The sequence below is a fragment of the Nuphar pumila genome, chromosome 7, assembly GCF_984573655.1.
Source record: "Nuphar pumila chromosome 7, dmNupPumi1.hap1.1, whole genome shotgun sequence".
Lineage (NCBI taxonomy): Eukaryota > Viridiplantae > Streptophyta > Magnoliopsida > Nymphaeales > Nymphaeaceae > Nuphar > Nuphar pumila.
Genome location: NC_143255.1, coordinates 8,744,119 through 8,768,161, shown reverse-complemented (window position 1 = coordinate 8,768,161; position 24,043 = coordinate 8,744,119). Strand labels below are relative to the sequence as shown.

The following is a 24,043-nucleotide window of genomic DNA, read 5'->3' as shown; positions in this document are numbered from 1 at the left end:
CGTACCGCTCGCCACACTATACCCCTTTCCTAACTCACCACGATGTGGCAGCGAAGGCTAAGGTGGTCATTCTGGACCACTGACGTGACGGCAAGGGTATGATGGCACAATGTGTGCCGAAATGCCAAAAGGCTAACCGTAGCCCACCAGGCCCTATAGGCAGTTCCGAACCATGCACCGTTGGTGCCAAGTGTACAAAACGGCTGTTTGGACATCATACACGTTTTACAAGGAGTCTATTAGTGACTCTATCGGTTTTGCCTTCATGCGTGCATTTTCGTGCTTTTTGAATTGGCGGCGAGGTAAAAATCCCATAAGTAGGTGGTCTAGACATGTCGTACTAGACTCATAGGGCTGTGCCAGCCACCAACACGAGCTTCACTAAGCTCTACACGAGGCTACTGGGTGGGTGCAGCGGTCACGCAACCACCTAGTGGTTGGCTAAGCTTTGCGGGCGCACTTAGCACCCGCCGCCACTATAAGGCTCCAACCGGGGTCGTTTGGGCAGCCTGGTCTGCTGGACCAGACCCGGACCTACCTTGGTCTGACCTATGTGTCAGACCCTAGGTTGTTAAGGCAGCAGCCTGCAATGGGCCGCGAGCAGCCTGCACCATGGGGTGCAGCTAGGGTGCGGTTGGAAGGCGACGGCCAGCGACCAGCTGGTCTGGTCCACGTTGGACCAGACCCTGCCGGGTCTAGGAGGGAACCTCCTTGGCCAAGGGACAGCCAGCAGCAAGGCTGCGGCCTGCTGGCTGCTGGGGCGTGTCCCAACGAAAAGGGCGCTCCGGGTGTAAGGCACACCCGGTTACCCAAAACCATGGGCGTCCCGTGTGGCGCCCCTTCCCCATATGATTGGGGAAGTCCCAATAGGTGGGTCCGAACCCCGAAGTGGGTCAGACCACCCTGCCATACCGAACGCTGCAGAGGTTGCAGCGGGACACGGCAAGTCCCGATCGATCTCTCTCTTCCTTTTTTTTTTATACATATATATATAGTTATATAGTTATTTGCATGGCCCAAAAATAGCCTGAAAGATGACCCGATTTGGGGTCCGTCCGCACCAAAATAGCAAAAACTTCAAACACGGAACTCGTAGATCCGCGTCTCTGCTTCGCACAGACACCAAGATCACTCCGATCCGACCATCGGTCTGGAAAAGGGCGCTGTGTTACCAGACAGTGTCTGGAACTTTCTGGACCACTGTCAAAACCCTGTCAGTCTGCAAAAACCTGACTTTTTGAAGGGTTTACAAAATGAATTAGGGAAAATTTCCTACATCGAAGTCGTAGATAATCATTTTACCTTTCCGAAAAGTTATAACATGAAAAATTCCGACAAACGGTTTGAGAAATACCACCGGATTACCGGACAATGTTCAGGACTTCCTGTACAATGACAGAAGTTCGGAACGTCTGCTAGAAACGAGGATTTTTAGGGATGGTTGCAGACCGAACCAGTGAAAACTGCAAACACAAATGTTGGAGAACGTCGTCTCCCCTTTCCGAAAAGTCCAAGAACGCTCCATTCGGACCAGTATCGAGTGAGATACGGTCTTTTGAGTAGAGGAGACTCCGGAGCTCCAGAACTCCGAAATCGCCTAAGGACAGTCCCATTGCGTGGAACGTCCGGTGTGTGCGTGTTTACCACAACGGTGTGTCGATCCCCCCCTAAGACACACCCACACTCATACAAGTTTCATGGTATAGAAAAAGAAAGAAAACCCCAAACCAACCATAACAATTTCTACATGCATTCTTTTTTTTTCAAAGGAAAATGGATTGTAAAGTGGAAGCTCTTCACCTTCGGGGTTTTCCGGCGTAGGGACGGAGATGGTTCCGGCGTGGTGGTGCTGGTGCCCTCACTTGCACTCTCTCAGCCACACTCACCTCACTCTCTTCACTCTCACACTTGAGAGAGGAGGGGAAAATGGAAGGATGGAGGGAGATGGTTGAGGAGGAGGAAGAGAGAAATGAATTTCTCTCTCCTCCCTCCCTTAAATAGCCACTCCAAGAGATGGAGGGCTGGGATTAGAGGGGAGGAGATGGAGGGTTCTCCTCCCACACGCCCCCCCCCTTCCTTTAGGTGCTATAAGGCTAGCCCAAGGGGATTTGACCCCCTTCATGATGGGCCTAGCTCAAGGGTGTACAACCCTTGAGCCTAGCCCACAACTACTCTCCCTAAATTAGGGAGAGTAGGTCTCCCCATAGACCACCTTTTGACCTTAAGGTCAAACCCCTTTTTTTTTTTCTTTTTTTTTTTTGACATGATGGGCTGGAGCTACCCCCCCTAAGGGGCGCCCCCTCCAGCCCAATAGCCGTTGGGTTTTGGGCTACCACTTGTGGTAATGCCAAAACCCAACCCCAACTTTTGGAAATTCATGCTTTTCAAAAATGCTATTTAAATACCATTTTTTTTTTTATTATTATTGTTTTATTTTAAGAGTAGCATGGGCTGGGCTCATGCTCACGTGGGCCCCATGCTAACTACCTTTTCTAAATTCCAAATTAGGTCTTGGAGATTTTGAAAAAAAGTCTCTTCTAACTTTACAAAAATCCAATTTTAATATCTCATAAACCTTAGTAAATTTTTCCTTTAAAAGCTAGGTTTCAAACTTTGAAGGAATTTCATTTCAAACCTTACCCTTTTGAATTAAAACTTAAGTTTTAAGCTTATTTACTTAGGCTTTCCATTCTGACAAATTCACTCTCGTCGTGACTCGTATTTACCGATATACCCGTTTCGCCCTACTACCAGAAATATTTCCTAGTTTAGGTTTCCAATTCGGGATGAACCTACTTAGATGAGTTATAAATCTATTCTAGGGATATCGGACCTTAGTTCGCCAAGGTCGTCCTTAATTGCTTCGTAAATCGAATCTTACGCGATTAAGACTTCGTATTGCTATATTAGCACAATCACGAAAAATTCTTGCGACAAAGCAAGAATAACAATTAATGAAGCACATGCCACTACAAAATATCTCAGAAATATTGTGGTTCTTACAATGCAGAGGGCCCCGGCAGCACAACGGGCCGAGAAGCACCTCAGTCAGATCCTTCGCCACAAGGTCAACTACTTGGGGCAAGCGAAGAAATACTTGGTGCAGTGGGAGGAAACAGCGGAACCAACGTGGGAGCCTGCATTTCGAATGAACAGCCGCTACCCGGCTGAAGTCAGGGCTTACCACGAAACAGATGGCGCCGAGGACGGCGCATGATTTGAAGGGGGGAGCATGTTCCCTTGCGACTTACAGTGTACAGTTGCGCTTAGAGTCTGTTTTGCTTTTGTTGAGTCTGATGTAAGCTGCCCGGTTCAGGTGAATTAATACCCCAAAGGGGCAGCCCGTATACTTGAACTGTAATAGCCTGCGGGCAAAATTGTGAATGAAGTAAATGCGTTGAGCTTTCTTTTGTTCACCCTCGTTGTGATTGCAATTTCTCTCCCTCTATTCTCTCTTGCTCTCTTGCACTCTGATTACAAGCTTCCGCGACTGGCAAGCGAGCTGACGAGTAGGCTTGCGGCGGTAAGGAAGGACCGTTGCGCCGCGCTGGCCCATTGAAGAAAATAGGCCCGTGACACCAGCAGTAGACATGTTTTTTACCGTGACCATTACTTTTTTAACAACCCCAACGGAAAGTTCTTAAACATTATCTAATTACAATATATAACACTGGTGCGATAATTTGAAGTTCATAACAATGCAAACATTCACAACTGGGCCTGGAGGCAGGACTGAGCTACAGCCATAACTAACATTATCTAATGGCAAACATTCATAAATATTTTTTTTTTAACTGGGCCTGGAGGCAGGACTGGGCTACAGCCATAACTAACATTATCTAATGGCAAACATTCATAAATATTTTTTTTTTTAACTGGGCCGGGAGGCAGGACTGGGCTACAGCCATAACTGACATTATCTAATGGAGGACTGGGCTACAGCCCCCCCCCCCCCCCCCCCCCCAGCTCTGCCTTTGACCGCAGCCATGGCCGTCTCCAATGACTGCCACATGCGTATGAATATCTGGCAACAACATTTCTCTTCATAAACCATTTACATCTTACAATCCGGATCATATGTATATGTTGATTTCACATATTGATATGAAAAAGCAAATTATTCAATATTTGGAAGAATCTGTAACATCAAAAAACCACAATATTTTCAAACACGCCCATGTAATACCGAAAAATTCATTATTCATAAAATATCACTTATTTTGGAAAACAAATTTTGCAATGTTTCGATATTGTTTATATCTTACATATATTTTGTAAACATGTCAAATTTTTTTGTGAGCCTAAAATAAATAAATAAATCAATCAAAATATCGGTTTAATTTTTTCTGGCCGATATTTTCCAGAGAATGAGATTTGAGACACGGTGGCCAGCTTGGAGGAATATCCTTTGGGGTCCGGATCAGATGTAGGTCGGACCCGACGCATCAATGAGATGTCCAGTGGTTTGAAAATTTTTCGGTATCACATGGGCGTTTGAGCCATTAAATATTAGAAGTGGACAATAGGCAGGCGGCCACGGGTAGCCCATGGCCGGGCATGTTTGGTTTGGGCCTGGGCCAAGTTTCTGGGCCAGCTCCCAGGAACAAGGTGTAGGCCAAGCCCAACCTAGATTTGATATATATATATATATATATTAGCTTGCGGACCAGTTAAGCCTAGTTTAGTACCCTTAGGCCTCACGCCTCACGCGTAGGCAATGAGTCAGGCATATGGGCTGGGCCGGGCCCCTTTTCAAGACCTATTAAAGATGCATATAAGATGTTGCATCTATTCCAAACTAAAAATTAGTATTCATAGTCCCCGTTTGGATAACATGAGGCAAAACTAAGTTTCTTAGAAACCAAGATTTGCTTCCAAATAGGTCTGCAAATGGATTGGATATGGTTGAATATGGGATCCAAATCTAACATTTTTTTTTTCAAATATAGATCATTTAAGTAAGATCTGAATGTATATTCAGATGGATTCGAATCTGTCCAATCACATCACTTTCAGATTCAAATCAGCAGTTTAAATTAGATCTAGAATTGATCCGATTCAAAATCTGAACTAATTACATGTTTTTACATGTAAATGGCTTGTTTTTGTTCTATTTTTTTCAGATCAAGTATTACCACATGTATTTCGGATTTAGACTCAAATTTACCTTTCTGGATCAAATTCGCATATGGATTTTGACTCAGATTTGGATCTGATGTTTACATTCCTGATTCAGATCAGAACTGACAGGATCCAACCCAAGTCTGAACTGTTTGCACCGCTACTTTCAAACGGTGGTTTGCCAAAAATTAGGTTTTGTTGGTTTTTGAATGACCCAAAACCTAAAGAACTAATATTTGGGTTCCGAAAGGCTAAACAAAATAAAAAAAAAAACTAGTAATTTTCTAGCCACAAGCTGGCACCTTCTTTTCCAGCAGGTGGCTGGCCAAAAAAGAAAGAAAGAAATATAAGCTGGCCATTTTATGGTAAACCACTGGTCAAAAAAAAAAAAACAATAAAAAAATAAAAGAAAAATTAGCTGGCTATTTTTCGTCTCGCCACCAACCAAAGAATGACCAGGCTGGTGCCTTCTGGCTAGGGCAGCACCAGTTCAGTCATTTTCTAGCCATTGGCCAGCTATAAATGGAAAAAATGAAAAATAGGATGACCGTTTTATGGCTGGGCAACCAATCGGAGAATGGTCGGGCTGGTGGCTACCTGCCAGGGTGGCACCAACCCAACCATTTTCAGGTCATACACTAGCCGGAAAATGGACTGGCACTGCCCTAGCCGAGAGGCACCTGCCTGACTCATTCAGTGTGTACGTGTGGGATTGGGCGTACAATGGTCATTTCGTCCGTTGACACCATCAAAAAAATCATATAAAATGCGTTTTTTGGTAAACCTATCCGTATGGATATGATATCCATCTTTATAAAAGATTTCTAAATATGAGGTGAGAACATATTTATTGAACATAACAAATATCGTTCTAGAGAATTTCTTGGCAAGTAGAGATTTTGGAAAAACTTTGTTTACATGAGAATTTGTTATAAAAATATAGATTTGTAAAAATTTATTATACATAAGTAAAAACTACCAGCAAAAGTTTATAATAGATACTTATGGGTGGGTGAGATGATATCTTAATGTGAATAAGATATTGCTTGGATATGAGTACAAGGATGCAAAAGTAGCCCAAAATCGATGAGGAAAAATAGTCCTTACATTTTCCAACTCTAGCTAAAAAGGAACTCTCTTTGCTTGGCAACATACTTGAAATTTGAAATGGTTTGCCCATTCATGTGGGCTAATAAATCTGTTCGTTCAGATGAGTAACAAGCTTAAAGGTATGCTCACATGGAGTTTCCCACATCAGCACTACTTTTTCGAACATTTTTTTTAACTAATTTGTTTGTTGTTGGCGAGGTTTTAGCATTTTAAGTTATGTTAATATCGCAATGCTTTTTGCCAAAAATTCACAAAATATTCAGATTATGAGAGATTTTGAAAGCCTCACGATATTAACCGGATTTTTAGGCTTTGGAAATAAGTCTAAAAAATATTGCGCCATTTTCAAAATCTTGGCATTATAAATATTAAGAGATTTTGAAAGCCTCACGATATTAACCGGATTTTTAGGCTTTGGAAATAAGTCTAAAAAATATTGCGCCATTTTCAAAATCTTGGTATTATAAATATTAAGATGGTTAGAAGTAATCCAATATCTAGAATCCATTGTTTGACTGTGAATTTAGCAATGCCAATCTAGGCCAAGTTTCTGAACTTTTGACCAAGAAACAATGTTGTCTAATTTATTAGCTCAATATTCACTCAACCTGTGCCTATGAGATCAATCTTGTGTTAGTGACCAACTTTTTAATATTATGAAAAATAAAAGATATATAGAATACGCCATAATCATTCTTATGCCAATATTCAAAGTTCTAATACTATGAAAATAAAAATAGAAATCAGTTTAGATCATACCTCAGCTTCCTCCAACACCCTTTCTATGTCATCCGCATCCCATAGCCTCTTGTAGTTTAAAGGGTTCTCTCCGCCTTCTTTTCGAACTATATAGTCCTTCCCATATCTCGAATTTGGTCATGCATTATAAATATACCAAAATCATCAATACTAATGAGAGACTTGTGTTCGAGAACTTCGAGTGACAAGCTTGGGGAATAAGCACAATCCTCCCACATGTAAACTGGAAATTGTTTATCCACTCCAATAAAAAAACATGCTATGTCTAAAAATATGCATTTCTCCCCTGGATCTTCTAGTGAGTCATAACTTATTTTTAACCTTTCATGAATATCTTTATGTTGAACTCCTTTCAGTTTTGTCAACCATGGTAGCCATTTGTTTCTATCACTTATACCATAAAAGTGTGAACCAAGTACTTGAAGAGCTAGTGGTAGGCCCTCGGTTACTTTCACAACTTCGTTAGACAGATCTTTAAACTCTGCCTTTGGTTTGTCATTCCCAAATGCATGGTGACTGAATAGCTGAAGTGAATACCCACTGTTCAGTTTTTTAAGGGCATAAATTTGGTCTTCCTTCAGTCCATGCTTTAGGAGTACGCCTTTGTCCCTTGTTGTAACAATAATCTTACTTCCTGCACCAAACCATTCCTCTTGCTTCAAAGGATTTCGTTTGGCTATAAATGCATCAAGTTGCTGCTTGTCATTCACGTCATCAAGAATTAGGAGAACTTTCTTACTACTCATTCTATGTCTGATCAAACTAATTCCTTCTTCAACATCATCGATGTCAACTTTTTCTTTTAAAATGTCAGAAATTAGCTTAGTTTGTAGTGCGGGAAGTCCCTTACGATGCTTGGCATTTTCGCGAACATCTTTGATGAAGCAACAACTGCCATCATATTCAGTAGATAGCATATTATAGATGGCCATCGCAATTGTCGTCTTTCCGATGCCACCTTGCCCACAAATTCCAATAAGACAAACAACATTTGTTTCCCTCTTCAACATCTCCAACACTTCATTTAATTGAGAATCGATCCCAATTAGAGGATCTATGACAAATGTGACCTTTCTCAATAAATTAGATACCCTCTTGCATATAAGTGTGATCAGTTTTGCCTCATTACTGCAAATTGATGACAACAACAAATAAGAAATTCCAAAGACCATTATCCAACTTATATATATATATAAAATGAAAACCTACAAAATAGGCATGGTGCTAAAGGAAACATGTTATTGGGGTTTCGGTGTTTGTTTCGAATTCTGATCGCACAGATGTGTTCAACATGATTTTTTTTATTACCCACTTGCTCCCAGGGAGTAGCCACGCTTCCGCTTGCACAAGGGGGAGACACCCATGAGATTTGAACCTAGAACGAGACTTGGCCCCATCCCACTACGGCAAACCCCTTTGGGACATGGAGTCTCAAAAATTTATTAAAAATACGGTTTGATCATGCATTTTAGATAAAAAAACAGCATTTATTTTAAAAAAAATATAGGCCGTTGATTTTTTCAAAGCATATAAATACCTATTCACGTATTGGAATCAAATGCTCCAGGAAGTGATTTCTATAAAAACAAGCATATAAATCACCTGTGCTCAGCATTTTGAAAAAACACCCAAAATCCAATTGCATGTTCCATTTAGCAGCCCTGATTTTGTAGGTTTTCATTTTCACACAAACACACATACACACACTTTTTTCTAGTTCTGTCTCGTTAGGCAGCATAGTTTGAAGTGTTTTATAATAGATCTGAACCGTTAGATGTGTTCGGCATGCTTGATTTAGTGGAATCCTCTATTGGATCATATTTTTTGATGAAAAATGTATTTTTAGGAGCCAAGAAAATTGATGCCTCGTAGCCATTGATTTTGGATTACAAGAAAAACCAGTATACATGTCCGATTCCGATGATCCAAAAATAGGAGGGTCCCACTAAACAAAACCTATAGATCACATCTATGGTGTTAGATGTGAAAAAAAACACAAAAAACTGTGAATTTTGAATGGGCCTATCAGGCTGAACAAGCCCATTACTTATATATATATATATATATATATATATATATATATATATATATATATATATATATATATATATATATATATGGTGAGAAACTAATGAACAGAAATCCCTTTTTTTCTTCAAAAAATTTCTAACTTTCTTGTAAATCAAATGTTAGGGATGTGATCTTCATGGTTTGTGTACTAAGAAACTTGTTTTGAATCATGTGATCTTCATGTTAGCCATGTTGGAGGCAACTGTGTGGCCTCGATACATCTTGCACCTATCATTTTTAGCTTATTAGTTTTTTATCTTTATTAGAAGCCAATATATATATATATATATATATATATACTGAGAGAGAGAGAGAGGTTGTTACTGACCCATCTGTCTCAGTGAGACAGTACCCAGAATTCTGCCCAGCTGTTGTCAGGGCGTTTCTGAACGCATTAACATCCAATTCTTTATTGCTCTCGTGGTTTTTAACGGCTTCAAATGATCCCGTTTGATGTCGGACATCAGAAGGATCAACATGAAAGAACACAGGAATGATTGGCCTGTTTTCTTCAGCATCTTTGTTAATCTCCATCATCTTGGCTATCTCCATTAAACACCACTTGGAGTCTGCATAGTTTTTGGAGAAGATGGGCACAAAAATCTTTGATCCCTCGATGTGCTTCAACAGTTCATCGATTCTTTGGCCCTTTGGCAAGTCCTTACTGTCTATGAAGGCTTTTATGCCAAGCCGATCCAGTTCTTTGTAGAGATGGCCCGTGAAGCCCTTGCGGGTGTCCTTCCCTCTAAAACTTAAAAACACATCAAACTCAAACCCCTCATGCTTTGATAGCATCATTGATGGGTCTGCTGCCTTTTCCTCCATGCACTTCCTCTTAATCTCACACAAGCTACGCGATGGTCTTTCTTCTTAGATACAGAGAAGCTATTAAACGGGAGTTACAATCTGCCCAGTCTTAGTCCAACCTCTACCATCCCTTTATAGCCGAGAGAGGTAACACAACCATAAAGCCTCTCACCATCTTACTTTAATTCATTTGTTTCTTTCATTATTGAAAGGAAAGCGCGAGGAAGCTTCCCTCCCTCTTGTTTTCTCTTGCTTCGCTTTCTTATGACATCGGACTCGAAGAAAACGTCTTTCCAGACCCCCCACACGGTTTCGTTCTTATCCATTTTTAATGCAGCCGTGAAAAGACAACGAACCCGATCCCACCATCAGGTATGGTTTTTTTTTATGATGGGTCCGATTAGACCCGGATCCAAACCCAGTATCATCATGTCAAATCAGGTTTGAGTCTGGTTCTACTTGAGTCTGAACCTAGATGGGCTACCAAAAGTTTGCAAAAAAAAAAAAAGGTGTCATAGTTGTTTGCTGCCACGTGTATATTCTGTCCCATTAAAAAATCTCATTTAGGCGTGTCAAGGGTCGGATTTAGGCATTACCGAATCTGACTTAGTTGGACATGATCTAATTGGATTCGAATCTGATGAAAAAAAGAAAAAACTGAATCGGGATCCTACTAGCCTAAAACATGATATTTACATTTAATCGGATTCAGATTTTAGTAGGATTTAGATTTGGATTTCAATGCAAAATCTATACGGAATCCAAATATGATTTTTAATCGGATCTGGATTTAGGTATTACCAAAACTGATTTAATTGGATCTGATCTAATTGGATTCGAAATCAGATGAAAAAAAGTTAAAACTGAATCTGGATATGACTAGCCTAAAAACACGATATTTACACTTAATCGTTTTCTGATTTTACTAGGTTTTAGATTTGGATTTCAATGCAAACTCGAATCTGATTTTTAATCGGATCTGGGTTTGGCTACCAAATCTGCCTTATCAGATTCCAATTCGGTTCAGACATCGGGTTAATCCGACCCGTTGACATACCTAACGTCATTCACTCTTTGGAATTGGTTGTAATGGCATGTAGAGGCTTTGAGCTTTGGGTGGACAATTTCATTGATGAAAAGCAAAGCACAAGGGAAGCTTTCCTTCTCTTTCTTGCACTTGTTTTCTCTTTACCATTATGTCAGACCCGTGGAATACGGGTTTGCAGCTTGCACCTTAATTTGGTCCATCACTCTTTTGCCTGTACAGGGCCCACCACGACCTATACCAAATAGAAGTAGAAGCGGGTTGCATCCACGGTGACAAAAGCTTAGAATGGGATAATAACGCCAAGACTTTTTCTTTGTGAGAAATTAAACTTTTTATTTTTCTCATTGTTCATCCACCAATAAAATTAATTAAAATAAATTTCTTGAAAATAGTTTCTGCCATTTTTTGGCCTTTCTATTGGGATAAGGTAAAGAATTATGTTTAATGGGCCTGATTGTGATAGCGGGTTGGTCGGCTTGTGCTTAAACACCCAACTCAAATTCAATGCTTTTTAATTTTTTTGTTTTTTGAGGCAGAGTATAAAAAGATTTTATTAATAACTAAGAAGAATTATGCACACTGAAAAAGGTGGGTGAGGAGAAATCACCCAAAAGAAAAAAGAAAAATTACTCAACTTCACAATTAATATATTAGAATCTCAAGCAGCCAACATCAATGATTGAAAATATATAGTTGAGTTCAAAAAATCAAATTTATGTTTGCATACTTAAATTTAAAACAAATTATAAAGTTGAGTTCCTTAGGCAAGTCATCAAATGATTCAAGTGCAGTCGGTTCCTAAATCATGTCTGTTTTGTCAGCAAATCAATTAGGAGTTCCCTCTAAAACTTAAAAACACCTCAAACTCAAACCGACCCTGCTTTGATGGCATCATTGATGGGTCTGCTGTCTCGTCCTCCATTCACTTCCTCTTCGCCATTTTCTCCTTCTGCTCACACAATCAGAGCTATTGCCTTCCTTCTTCCGGATAGAAAAACTAATAAACCGAAGTAACAATTGCTCTACGGGTCTTTTTTGGTTGTCAACCTGCCAAGCCTCTCACCATTCCATGTAGTTGAGCCTCTCTCACCATGACATTTTCACCAACCTAGACAGTTTTACTTTTTCCCCATTGCTGTTGTTTTTTTATTGGACCACCTCAACTTATACATTTTTATTTTATCTTTCATTATTGTAAGTAAAGCGCGAGCAAGCTTCCCTTTTGACTTGTTTTGCTTTTTCATCACGTCAGTCATCAAGAAAATGTCTTTCCAGACCCCCCCCCCCCCCCCCCGGTTTCGTTCGTATCCATTTTTAATGCAGCCATGAATAGACAACGAGCCTGGTCCCACATTCAAACGGTTACAAAAAATATTTCTGCGTTTGGTTATGGAAATTGAATATCGTACCTCTATCATTTTTTTTCAAGTTAGTTATATATTGTGTATTATAAATACTGTATCCCTTAATGATTCAATAACAGAAAAAAAAGAGCGAGAGTGTTTGTCGTGGACGTAGGTCTAAAATGACTGAACCACGTTAATTCTTTCTTGTGGCAAATCCTCTTTGTGATCCGTCTGATACACTGTGTAAATCGTTACACAATGATACCTACAAATCGCTTCCTATCTACAAATCGCTATATAGGTCAACTCATAAATCATTATATGGTGGCATGGGTTAACGCTACATGGTGGTATCTCTCATAAATCGCTACATGGTGGTATCTCATAAATCACTATATGGTATCAGAGTATAGTTGATCTCTGGCCATTGCATTCTCCTCTCAATCTTGTCAAGTGTTTTTGTTCACTGTGTGTATTTCCTCTTCAGGGCGAACAGCTCGTCAGGACAACCTCAATCTCCATCATCAACAGAGTGCATCCTCGTTCAAGATCATGTACCAAATACAAAAAATCACATCGATATTATTGAATCGTAGAAATTATCTTTCGTGGTCCAAATCAGTTTCTCTATACTTAAGCGGTAGATTTAAACTCAGATATATTAATGGGGAAATAACTAGGCCAAGCATAAATGACCCCAAATATCGGGATTGGAGGTCTGTCAATGACCTTGTTATGTCTTGGCTTCTTAATTTGATAAAAAATTGAATTGCTAAGGGTTTTTTATTTTTAAATACCGCTCAAGAAATATGGACTACTGCTAAAGAAATCTATAGCGAGCAAAACAATATAGCTCGTATGTATCAATTGTTTTGCGAGATTCATAACATCAAGAAGGATACTCAAGGTTTCTCTGACTTTTTTGGAAAAATGAAGCGTCCATGGGATGAATATGAGTCATATACATCCACATGCACGGATATGATTTCCTTCAAAAATCTTCGTGAAAAGGAAAAAGCTTTCCAATTGCTCGTTGGGCTTGAGAATGAATTTGATTAAATTTGAAGCCAGATTTTGTTATCAACTGAATTACCATCGGTTAACAATATATGCTCTATCATAATAAAAGAGGAAAGTCATCGTCGTTTAATGAATGTAGAGAAGTCTCTCCCTGAAGCATCTGATAGAGCTCTTTTTTCTGATGTTGTAGCATGTGCAACAAAAAACTATGAATCATCAGGCCACAAAACAAGAAACAAGATTTCTTGTATCTTTTGTAAAAAAAAATATACATACTCGGGATAGATGCTGGAACCTTCACGGTAAATCAGGAACTGCTCCAGCTCGACGTTCTCATGAAATCGTACCATCTAGTCATGTGGCTACCACTTCAAACCCGAATGATAAAGTTAGCTCAGAAGATTTGTCTACTCAATTGAAGAATATTGCTGAGTTGCTTAAAACTGTTTGTCAGAAAAATAATCAAGTAGCTATGATGGCCTCCACATTCTCTCCTTCAAATCCAGGTAATATTTCTGCTCATCACAATGATAAAAGTTGGGTCATTGATTCTGAAGCAAGTGAACATATGTGTTCAACCATAACCGATAAATCCAGGCTAAAACCAATTTTCGGCTGCAAGCATGTTGTCATTGTGGATGGAACAAAAGTTGAGGTAACATGTATTAGTAGATTTTATCCATTTGATCGTGCAAAAGAACTGGATGCTATGGTAGTCCCAAGCTTATCGGTCAACTTATTATCTGTGTCAAAAATTATAAATGAGCTTAATTGTGATATCACTTTTTCACCATATAATGTGATATTTCAGGACAGGGCGACGAAGAAAGTGATTGGTGAAGGAAAAATTTCAGATGGTCTTTATGTGCTTAGAAGACACGAAAGGGCCACGCTTGCTAGAAAATATGAAGGATGTCTGTGGCATAAACGCTTAGGACACCCATCATGACAGTCATTGAACATTTTGTTTCCTGATTTTCAATTTGATTGTCATTTGTGTGATGTTTGTAGATATGCTTGAATGACTAGACTTTCAATTCCTAGATCAAATAATATTGCTGAAAAGCCATTTGATCTAATTCATACTGATGTATGGGGACCTTCTCCTGTGACATTTTATTCTGGTTTTAGATATTATCTAACATTCATTGACAATTTTTCAAAAGCTACCTAGATCTATTTGCTTAAGACCAAAGATGAAGTCCTTGATAAATTTAAAGAGTTTTTCTCTATGATAGAAAACCAATATGACACAAAAATCAAGACACTGAGTATAAGAATACTCAGTTTGAAGAATTTGAAAAATAAAAGGGTATAAACCATCAATTTACCTGTGTAGGTACTCCTCCACAAAATGGAGTAGCCGAAAGGAAAAATTGTCATTTCCTTGAAGTTACCAGAGCACTCTTATTCCAAATGAATGTTCCAAAAATGTTTTGGAGTGATGTTGTTCTGACTGCTTGCTATTTTATTAATCGACTGCCTAGCCAAATTTTAGAAAAACACTCTCCTTTTGATATTCTAAAGGGACAGAAACTCAATTTAAATCACATGAGAACCTTTGAATGTATTGTGTTCATAGCCAAACAAGGATCAGATAAACTTAGCAGTCGTGCTTCCAAATGTGTCTTCTTTGGGTATTCTGCATCTCAAAAGGGATATAAATGCTATAATATAGAAGAGCAACGTCTTTTTATCACCAGGGATGTCGAATTCAACAAAAAATGTTTCATACTTTCAGCAAAATCAATGCCATGAGGAGACAACATCTAGAGACATATTTGAGAAAAACTATTCTAAAGAAGAAGTAGTTCTGCCTGCGACCGACTCATATGAGAAAATTACAACCAACATAGGAAGAACTTTGGACTCACCGCAAGAGGCAAACTCTGAAAGAAAAAATCAACCTTTGCTAAGAAGGTCAGAGCGTCAATCTAGTGCTCCTGCTTATTTAAATGATTATGTTTCATTCTCAGTCATGTACCCTATTGAAACCTATATTGGGTATCACAAAGTTAGCAGGACTCACAAAACCTACATCAGTCGCATTTCTCAGATTAAGGAGCCATCCATGTATGAGGAGGCTAGAATTGATCTAATATGGGTTTGAGCTATGAATGAAGAGTTGCAAGCTCTTTATGATAATAAAACTTGGGAAGTTGTTCCTTTACCTCTTGAAAAAAAAGGCAGTCGGATGTCGTTGGGTATATAAGATAAAACAAAATAGTGACAGGACTATAAAGAGATATAAAGCCTGGTTGGTGGCTAAAGGGTATACTCAGACTCAAGGTCTCGATTACGATGAAACATTTTCTCCCGTTGCCAAAGTGAATACCGTCAGAATTCTCTTATCTGTTGCTTGCAATTATAATTGGCCTCTCTATCAATTAGATGTTAAAAATGCTTTATTGCAGGGAGCCTTAAAAGAAGAAGTGTATATAAAACTTTCACCTGGACATCCTGAAGAAGAAAATATTGATAGAGTATGCAAACTACATAAAGTCATTTATGGCCTAAAACAATCTCCCAGGACGTGGTACCATCGATTGAGCAGTTGTTTGGAACAACATAAATTTGTCAGAAGCAATGCTGACAATTCAATGTTTGTCAAAGGAGAAGAAAATCATTTGGTTATTATCTTGGTATATGTGGATGATATCATTTTGATAGGTACATATGATGAAGGCATTCAAGAAACAAAGAGGCTTCTGCATAACACCTTTGACATAAAAGATTTGGATAAACTTCACTACTTCTTAGGCATTGAAATAGCTCACTCAAGAAAGTGAAGGAAATATATGTTAAATCTTCTTAAAAGTGCAGACAAAAATGAGTGTAAGCTCTTTGAAACTCTAGTTGAAAGCGGACAAAAATCTATTATCTCAACAGATGATGTAATAGTAAATAAGAAAGGATACCAAAGATTAGTTGGAAAACTAATCTACTTGACTATTACTCGACCAGACATTACATATGCAGTCAACCTCGTAAGCCAATGTATGCATACTCCTCAGGAACTACATTGAAAAATCATAAATTGAATATTGCAGTATTTGAAAGGAATGCCATGCCAAGGATTATGGTACAAGCAGAACGATTGTCATCAAATTCAAGGTTTCACAGATGCAGACTGGGCAAAAAGTTCAGACAGAAGGTCTACCATAGGGTATTGTGTATTTGTTGGTGGCAATATAGTTACCTAGAAAAGCAAAAAGCAAGAGGTGGTTGCCAGATCTAGTGCAAAAGCTGAGTATAGGGCCATGGCAACTACTACTAGTGAAATAACCTGGCCAAAACTCTTCTAACAGAAATGAAGATGTCAGTCGATCTACCTATTTCCATGTTTTGTGACAATCAAGCAACACTACATATTGCAACAAATTCAGTCTTTCATGAATGGACTAAGCATATAGAAATTGATTGTCATTATGTTCGTGAAAAAGGTTCAAAGAGGAGAGATCTCTACTCCATATACTAAAAGTGCAAAATAACTTGCTGACGAATTCACCAAAGGACTAAGACAAGATCATCATAGTGACCTTCTCGACAAGTGGGGTTGTGCAAACATCTACACCCCACTTGAGGGGGAGTGTTGATGATATCCCTTCTCACCTCTCTCTCTCCTTGATTTACGAGATCCGATCTCGTCTCATCCAAACGGTTATAAGAAATATCTCTGTGTATCAAGTTGGTTATGAAAACTGAATATCGTACCTCTATGATTCTTTCCAGGTTAGTTATATGTTGTGTATTATAAATATTGTATCCCTGGATGATTCAATAACAAGAAAAAAGAGAGTAAGAGTGTTTGTCGTAGACGTAGGTCTAACATGATCGAACCACGTTAATTCTTTCTTGTGGCAAATCGTGTTCGCGATCCGTCTGGTACACTGTGTAAATCGTTACACAGTGATACCTTTAAATCACTTCCTATCTATAAATCGCTATATGGGTCAACTCGTAAATCGTTATATGGTGGTATGGGTTAACGCATAAATCTCTACATGGTGGTATCTCATAAATTGCTACATGGTGATATCTCGTAAATCGCTACACATCACCTAGCTTTGTTGTTGTGCTAATAGTGATGCAGGGTCCCAAAGGGATTTAGTGTAAGATTCGATCAAGTAAAGAGCGTACATGTTCAAGAATCTGGGATGGTCACTTGACAAGGAGGACAACTCTTTAAGAACACGTTCCAAATGTATTGGTTCAGAGTAAAAAAAATCACTTGCCCAAAAAGAGGAGGAACAAGGAGGATATCCAGCCTTTAGATAATGCGGTGGACAGAAGTTGTCTATCAAACTTGGAGTTTGGCCACTGTGAAAATGTGTTTCATTTATTGGACCACCTCAACTTATATAATTTTTTTTTTATCTTTCATTATTGAAAGGAAAGTGCGAGGAAACTTCCACCAGTTTTCCTTTTGACTTGTTTGCTTTGGTGTTGCTTTTTCATCATGTTAGTCCAAGAAGAAAACGATTTTCCAGACCCCACACGGTTTCGTTCTTATCCATTTTTAATGCAGCCATGCATAGACAACGAGCCTGGTCCGATTAGATGCACTGCCTAGCTTTGTTGTTGTGATAATAGTTTGGCCACTGTGAAAGTGAGTTTTTTTATTGAACCACCTCTACTTATACCATTTTTTTCATCTTACCCATCATATAACTCTTTGTATCGGGTAACAGTAATGAAAGACGCTCCTTCTCTCTCATGGATGTAGGCACATTGCTGAACCACGTAATTGCTTGTGTGCTTTGCTTGATTTGCAGTGAGTTTTTCTTTCTTTCATGGTATCAAAGCCAGGTTCTTCGATACCCTACAAGCATATGATTGATCGCTGCAACGTCAGACTCTCATGGTAGCTAATCATTATGCAATCAATCTAATGGCTCTTATGCAACATCTACTTTGCAAGCATTTAGTCCATCTCCCTGCTCGTGTAACGATTTACAACAAATCGTGTAGCGATTTACAACAAATCGTGTAGCGATTTTCTCGGTTCATGATTTGCAGGCAATATCATATATCATGTAGCAATTTACACGGTGTGGTTGCTTGCTCTATTATGATTTGCACTTGGCCCATTCTTGGAATTCTTTCATGGCAGACGAATAGGGAAGCAGTTCAGTTGATTTCAATCAGCAGCATACTAACATGGTGGAGAGCGTGAATCCAACCCTGAAAATCACTATAGAGTTGTTGAATGGCTACAACTATCTGACATGGTCTAAATCTGCAAAATTGTTCTTGAGCGGAAAGACCAAGCTCGGTCATGTGACAGGCAGCAAGGTCAGACCGCCTGATGGAGACCCGAAACTTGAAGAATGGGAGTCTAATGATCACACTGTGATGTCATGGTTACTAAACTCCATAGACAAGAAAATCGCTCAAACGTTCTACTCTTTAGAAACTGCAAAAGAAGTTTGGGATGCGACGAAGGAGATATTCAGACATCAATACAACATGGCGAGATGTTATCAAGTTATGCAGGAGATTAACAATCTCAAACAAGGTGAGAAACCACTCACTGAATATATTGGGGAGTTGCAGGCTTTATGGAACGATTGGGAGTCTTTCACCCCGACAGCCATGGATGTTGTGACTCACCAAAAGAACCGTGAGCATGACAAAATCTTTCAACTGCTGGCTGGGCTGAGACCTGAGTATGAAAATCTTCGCAGTCAGATTATCATGTCTTCAGATTTACCCAAGATAAATGAAGTCTGCGCCATCATTATGCGTGAAGAATGCAGAAGGCAAGTAATGAATTCTATATTAAAAATTGATTATTCAAATGAGTCTCAAGTTGCTCTCTTTTCCAAGCACAAAGAAGTTGTGACTTCAACTGATCCCCGCAAAAAACGGAAATTGTTTTGCACTTATTGCAAGAAGGAGAATCATACAAGAGATAGATGTTGAAAATTGAACAAAAGACCCAATAACAGTGGTGGCAGCAGACCTAAGTCTGCTCAAGCATATCAAGAAGATCAAAAGAAGACTTCGGCTACCATGGAAAAGCTGGTTCAAATGTTCAAAAATTTCACCAAACAACATCTCGCTATTGTGGCATCACGTGATAAGGACGATAACACAGGTAACTTTGATTTCCTTTCTCAATTTGATGATAAATGCTGGATAGCCGACTTGAGAGCGTCAGACAACATGACTAGCGATAAATGCATCATATCCAACATTGAAACTAGTCCTGAAATCACACCGGTCACTATTGCTAATAGTAAAAAAATTCATGTTGAAGGGAAAGGAAAAAACTGTTTACTTGAAAACTTAAAGCCTCTTGAAGTTTTATACATGCCTGGTCTAACTTCTAATCTCATGTCGGTTAGCCGTGTGACTAGAGATTGCAATTGCAATGTTATATTTTCACCATCTAAGGTGGTTTTTCAGGATCAGAGCACGGGGGTGATGATTGGTGAAGGATCGGAGTTCAGGAGACTTTATTACTTGAATAACAAGAATAAGGCATTAGTCACCAACTTGAATAAGGATGAAGATGATTTGTGGTACTCAAGACTCGATCATTCATCGAGTTATGTTTTGAGAACTTTAAAACCCGAAATGAACTTTGAATATAGTTCTTGTGAGATTTGTCGCTATGCAAAATTTACTAGACCTTCATTCCTTTTATCTGAAAATATATTTGAGAAACCGTTTGACCTGATTTACTCTGATGTCTGGGGACCAGCACCCGTTGATGCCTATAATGGATTTAAATATTACTTGAAATTTATTGATGATTCTTCTAAAGTTGGATGGATATATTTTCTACGTAGAAAGGATGAAGTGTTTTCAAAGTTTGAAATTTTTCATAACATGGTCGTTACTCAATTTGGAAAAAATATGAAAGTGCTTCACACTGATAATGGCACTGAATATTTAAATCAACAGTTTGCCAACTTCACTAATAAGATGAGAATTGATCATCAAACTAACATGCAGAGAAGCACCTCAACAAAATGGCATCTCTGAATGAGGAAATAAATATTTGTTGGATGTCGCTAGAGCCTTACTTTTTCAAAATCAAGTTCCCAATCGGTTCTGGAACGAAGCCATCTCTACAACTAATTACATTACTAATCGTCTTCCAAAAAAGGTGTTTGATGGAAGGTCTTCAATAGAAGTCCTTAAAGGCAAGAAACACTCAATCACTCATCTCAGAAAATTTGGGTGTGTTGCCTATGTGTGGAAGTCTCCTTGGCACCGAAATAAGCTTGAGACACATGCAGTTAAAAGTATATTCTTGGGTTATTCCCCTACCAAGAAAGGCTATCGATGTTATGATCCGGTTTCTAGACAAATGTTTGTTTCTCGTGATGTGTGATTTGATGAGTCATAGGCGTATTATAAAAATCAACTTCAGGGGGAGTTTCCTAGAGAAGATTCATGTGTTTTTCCTTTTCCAAACATTTCTCTCAGTGATGATGTAATTAATGACTCAAAAGAAAAACACAGAGACCGAAGAAGTCAATGAAGCTACTATTGGCACTCATGACAATGTTGCAGATGTTCCCTTGAGACAATCAGAAAGAACTCGGCAACACTCTGTAAGATACATGAATTATGTAATGATGAGCAATGTTAAATATCCCATTGAATCCTTTGTTACATATGATCGTTTCTCTCATAATCATGCATCCTTCCATATGAGACTTTCAGATTACTCTGAGTCGGAGACATTCGAAAAAGCATACAAGGATCCTCATTGGCAAAAGGCTATTAATGAAGAGTTAAACGCCTTAGTGAGAAATAATACTTGGGAACTCACTCAACTTCCTGTTGATAAAAATCATGTTTCCTGCAAAATGGATGTTTAAATTGAAATTTAGAGGTGATGGTACATTAGACAGATATAATGCTCGGCTTGTAGCCTGCGGATTCTCTCAGACAGAAGGAGGTGATTACACGGTGACCTTTGCTCCTGTAGCCAAGATGACAACGCTTTGAGTGGTTTTATCCATAGCATGCAATTTTAATTAAGAACTATGTCAACTAGATGTAAAGAATGTTTTCCTTCAAGGAGATCTACAAGAAGAAGTGTACATGAAAATTCCTCAAGGTCTCATTCATATCAATCAGGAAAACATGATGTGTCGTCTAATTAAAGAAGACTATATATGGCCTTAAGCAGTCTTTGCGTGCGTGGTACTCAAAATTGAGCAATGCCCTAATGGAGTTCGATTATAAGAGATGTATTTCTGATAACTCTCTATTCATTCATCGATCGAAAATGGAAACATACCTAATGTTGGTGTATGTTGATGACATTGTTGTGACAGGGGATAATAAAACAATGATAGAGAAGACAAAACAATACTTAAATGATAAGTTTGACATCAAAGATCTGGGCAGACTAAAATACTTTTTGGGGATTGAAATTAGCCACTCAAGGAAAGGCCTATACTTATCACAGAGAAAGTATGTCCGTGACCTTTTAAAGAGCATAGGAAAAATTGGAGCCAACCCGATAGCTAACCCTATTGAAGGCAACCTCAAACTGGACACCGTTGAAGGAGACAGAATACAAGATATTCAACAGTATCAAAGACTCGTTGGGAAACTGATCTATCTCACTGTCACTCGGCCATATATCACCTACGTTGTTAGTGCGGTTAGTAAGTACATGCATTCTCCTCAACAAAAGCATCTCAATGCCGTTCATCGAATTTTGAAGTACTTAAAAGGAACTCCAGGATATGGATTATTAATGAAAAGGAATGGCCACACGAGTATAGAAGGATTTGTCGATGCAGACTAGGCAGGCAGTGCTTCTCACAGAAGGTCGACCACTAGATTTTGTGTTACTGTTGGGGAAAATCTTGTTTCTTGAAAGAGTAAGAAACAAAAGGTTATACCAAGGTCCAACGTTGAGGCCGAATACAGAGCGATGACTAATGCAGCGGCTGAGTTGACTTGGCTAAAAGCATTATTCAATGAGATCGAGTTTGATCAGACTAATCCCATGAAGCTTCATGGCGATAATCAAGTTGTTATCCATATAGCAGCAAATTACTCAGTCTTTCATGAACATACTAAACACATAGAAATAGACTGTCACTTTGTTCGTGACAAGGTTCAGAATAAAAAAATTGAGACTCCTTATGTGAAGAGTAAAGATCAATGTGTCGATATATTCACTAAAGCAATTACTGGAGAAAAATTATCTAAATTTATGAACAAGTTGAAAGTAGTGAACTTTTACTCCTCTCAACTTGAGGGAGAGTGTTAGGAAAGTCGATATTTTGAGGAGCTGTCTTATCTTTATCCCTTTGTTTTTGGGTTTATTCGTATATTCTTAGAAAGATATCCTTCCATATTTGTTGAGAAGTTGTATAGCGATCTTATATCTTATTCATCGTGTAATTCTTTGTATTGAGTAACAGTAATGAAAGATGCTTCTCCTGTCTCGTGGATGTAGGCACATTGCCAAATCATGTAATTGCTTGTGTGCTTTGCTTGTTTTGCAGTGAGTTTTTCTTTCTTTCAAAGACTTTTGGAAAGACTTTATCGCAAAATTGCCGTTTCTTTCAAGCTGCTGATTTGTCCCATCTGGTTTTAGATTAGGATTCAGATTCTTTCCTTCTCGAGACATTGAGTAGTTGGACTCATTTATGAAAGTGTAGTGATCTTATTACAGCTGTCAGCTCAAGTTGACCAATTAGTATAGCAGTGATAGGTGGTTCCAGTTATAATTGGAGGTGTGTCTGGTTACAAATTGACCGATTCAGTTCAGTTCAGAATCAGAATGGGCAGATTTCTACTATATATATATATATATATATATATATATATATATATATATATATATATATATATAGTAAGTGGCGAAACCAAGGGGGGGCAATACATACATGAAACTAAGACCATTGCAACGATGAGTCTCAAAGCTTGAGAGTATCTGGTCAGCCGCTGCAGTGGGACAGTAGCGTGGTCAGCCACTAGAGGCTGTAGCATTTTTGCTTGTCGTTTTAGACAGAAAACAAAGCACTAAATTTTTGATGATGAAGTTCCCCGTCCAAGTGGGTAATCTCCAGGTGGGGTCACCGATACTTAAGCCTCTAGGGAGCCCACCAGTCACCACTGAAAGGACCCGCACAGCCCACCAGTCACCTTTAAAACTTAAGAACACTTCAAACTCAAACCGACCCTGCTTTGATGGCATCATTGATGAATCTGCTGCCTCGTCCTCCATGCTCTTCCTTTTCGCCATTTTCCCCTTCTTCTGCTCACACAAGCAGAGCGATTGTCTTCCTTCTTCCGAATAGAAAAGCTAATAAACGGAAGTAACAATTGCCTTGTGGGTCTTTTTTGTTCTCAACCTGCCAAGCCTCTCACCATTCCCTGTAGTTGAGAAGAAACAAGGAAAAAACCTATCACCCACGATCATATCTTGACCATTCCAAATAGACTTTTATTTTTTATCCTTGCTAGCTGCTCTTTTTTTATTGGATCACCTCAAATAATACAATTTTTTTTTATCTTTCATTATTGAAAGAAAAGCGCGAGGAAGCTTCCCTCGGTTTCCCTTTTGACTTGTTTTCTTTTACTTATGCCTTTTTTTTACCTCAGTTCAGAAGAAAACGTCTTTCCAGACCCCCACACGGTTTCGTTGTTATCCATATTTAATGCAGCAATGAATAGACAACGTGCCTGGTCCGATTATATGCACCGCCTAGCTTTGTTGTTGTGGATAATAGTTTGACCACTGTGAAAGTGAGTTCTTTTTTTTATTGGATCACCT

The 24,043-nt window shown here is 38.9% G+C and overlaps 2 protein-coding genes across 3 annotated transcripts; one reads left to right on the top strand and one right to left on the bottom strand.

The window, feature by feature from the left end:
• Positions 1-1,537: 1,537 nt before the first annotated feature.
• On the bottom strand, positions 1,538-9,976 carry LOC149831056 (TMV resistance protein N-like). Of its 2 annotated transcripts, XR_016433261.1 has the most exons (3): positions 9,389-9,976; positions 6,991-8,118; positions 1,538-3,365 (listed from the first exon to the last, which is right to left on the bottom strand). XR_016433261.1 is itself a non-coding variant. In XM_090013642.1 (2 exons), the coding sequence occupies exons 1-2, from the start codon at positions 9,883-9,885 to the stop codon at positions 7,077-7,079; spliced, it is 1,539 nt and encodes a 512-aa protein (XP_089869768.1). In that variant the 5' UTR covers positions 9,886-9,976; the 3' UTR covers positions 3,821-7,076. The 2 variants fall into 2 exon arrangements, 1 of the variants encoding a protein (XP_089869768.1); XM_090013642.1 differs by lacking the exon at positions 1,538-3,365 and having other exon boundaries at positions 3,821-8,118.
• An 8,465-nt stretch (positions 9,977-18,441) lies between these two features.
• Positions 18,442-19,206, top strand: LOC149831055 (uncharacterized). Its single transcript, XM_090012925.1, has one exon. The coding sequence runs from the start codon at positions 18,442-18,444 to the stop codon at positions 19,204-19,206; it is 765 nt and encodes a 254-aa protein (XP_089869051.1).
• The last annotated feature ends 4,837 nt before the right edge of the window (positions 19,207-24,043 follow it).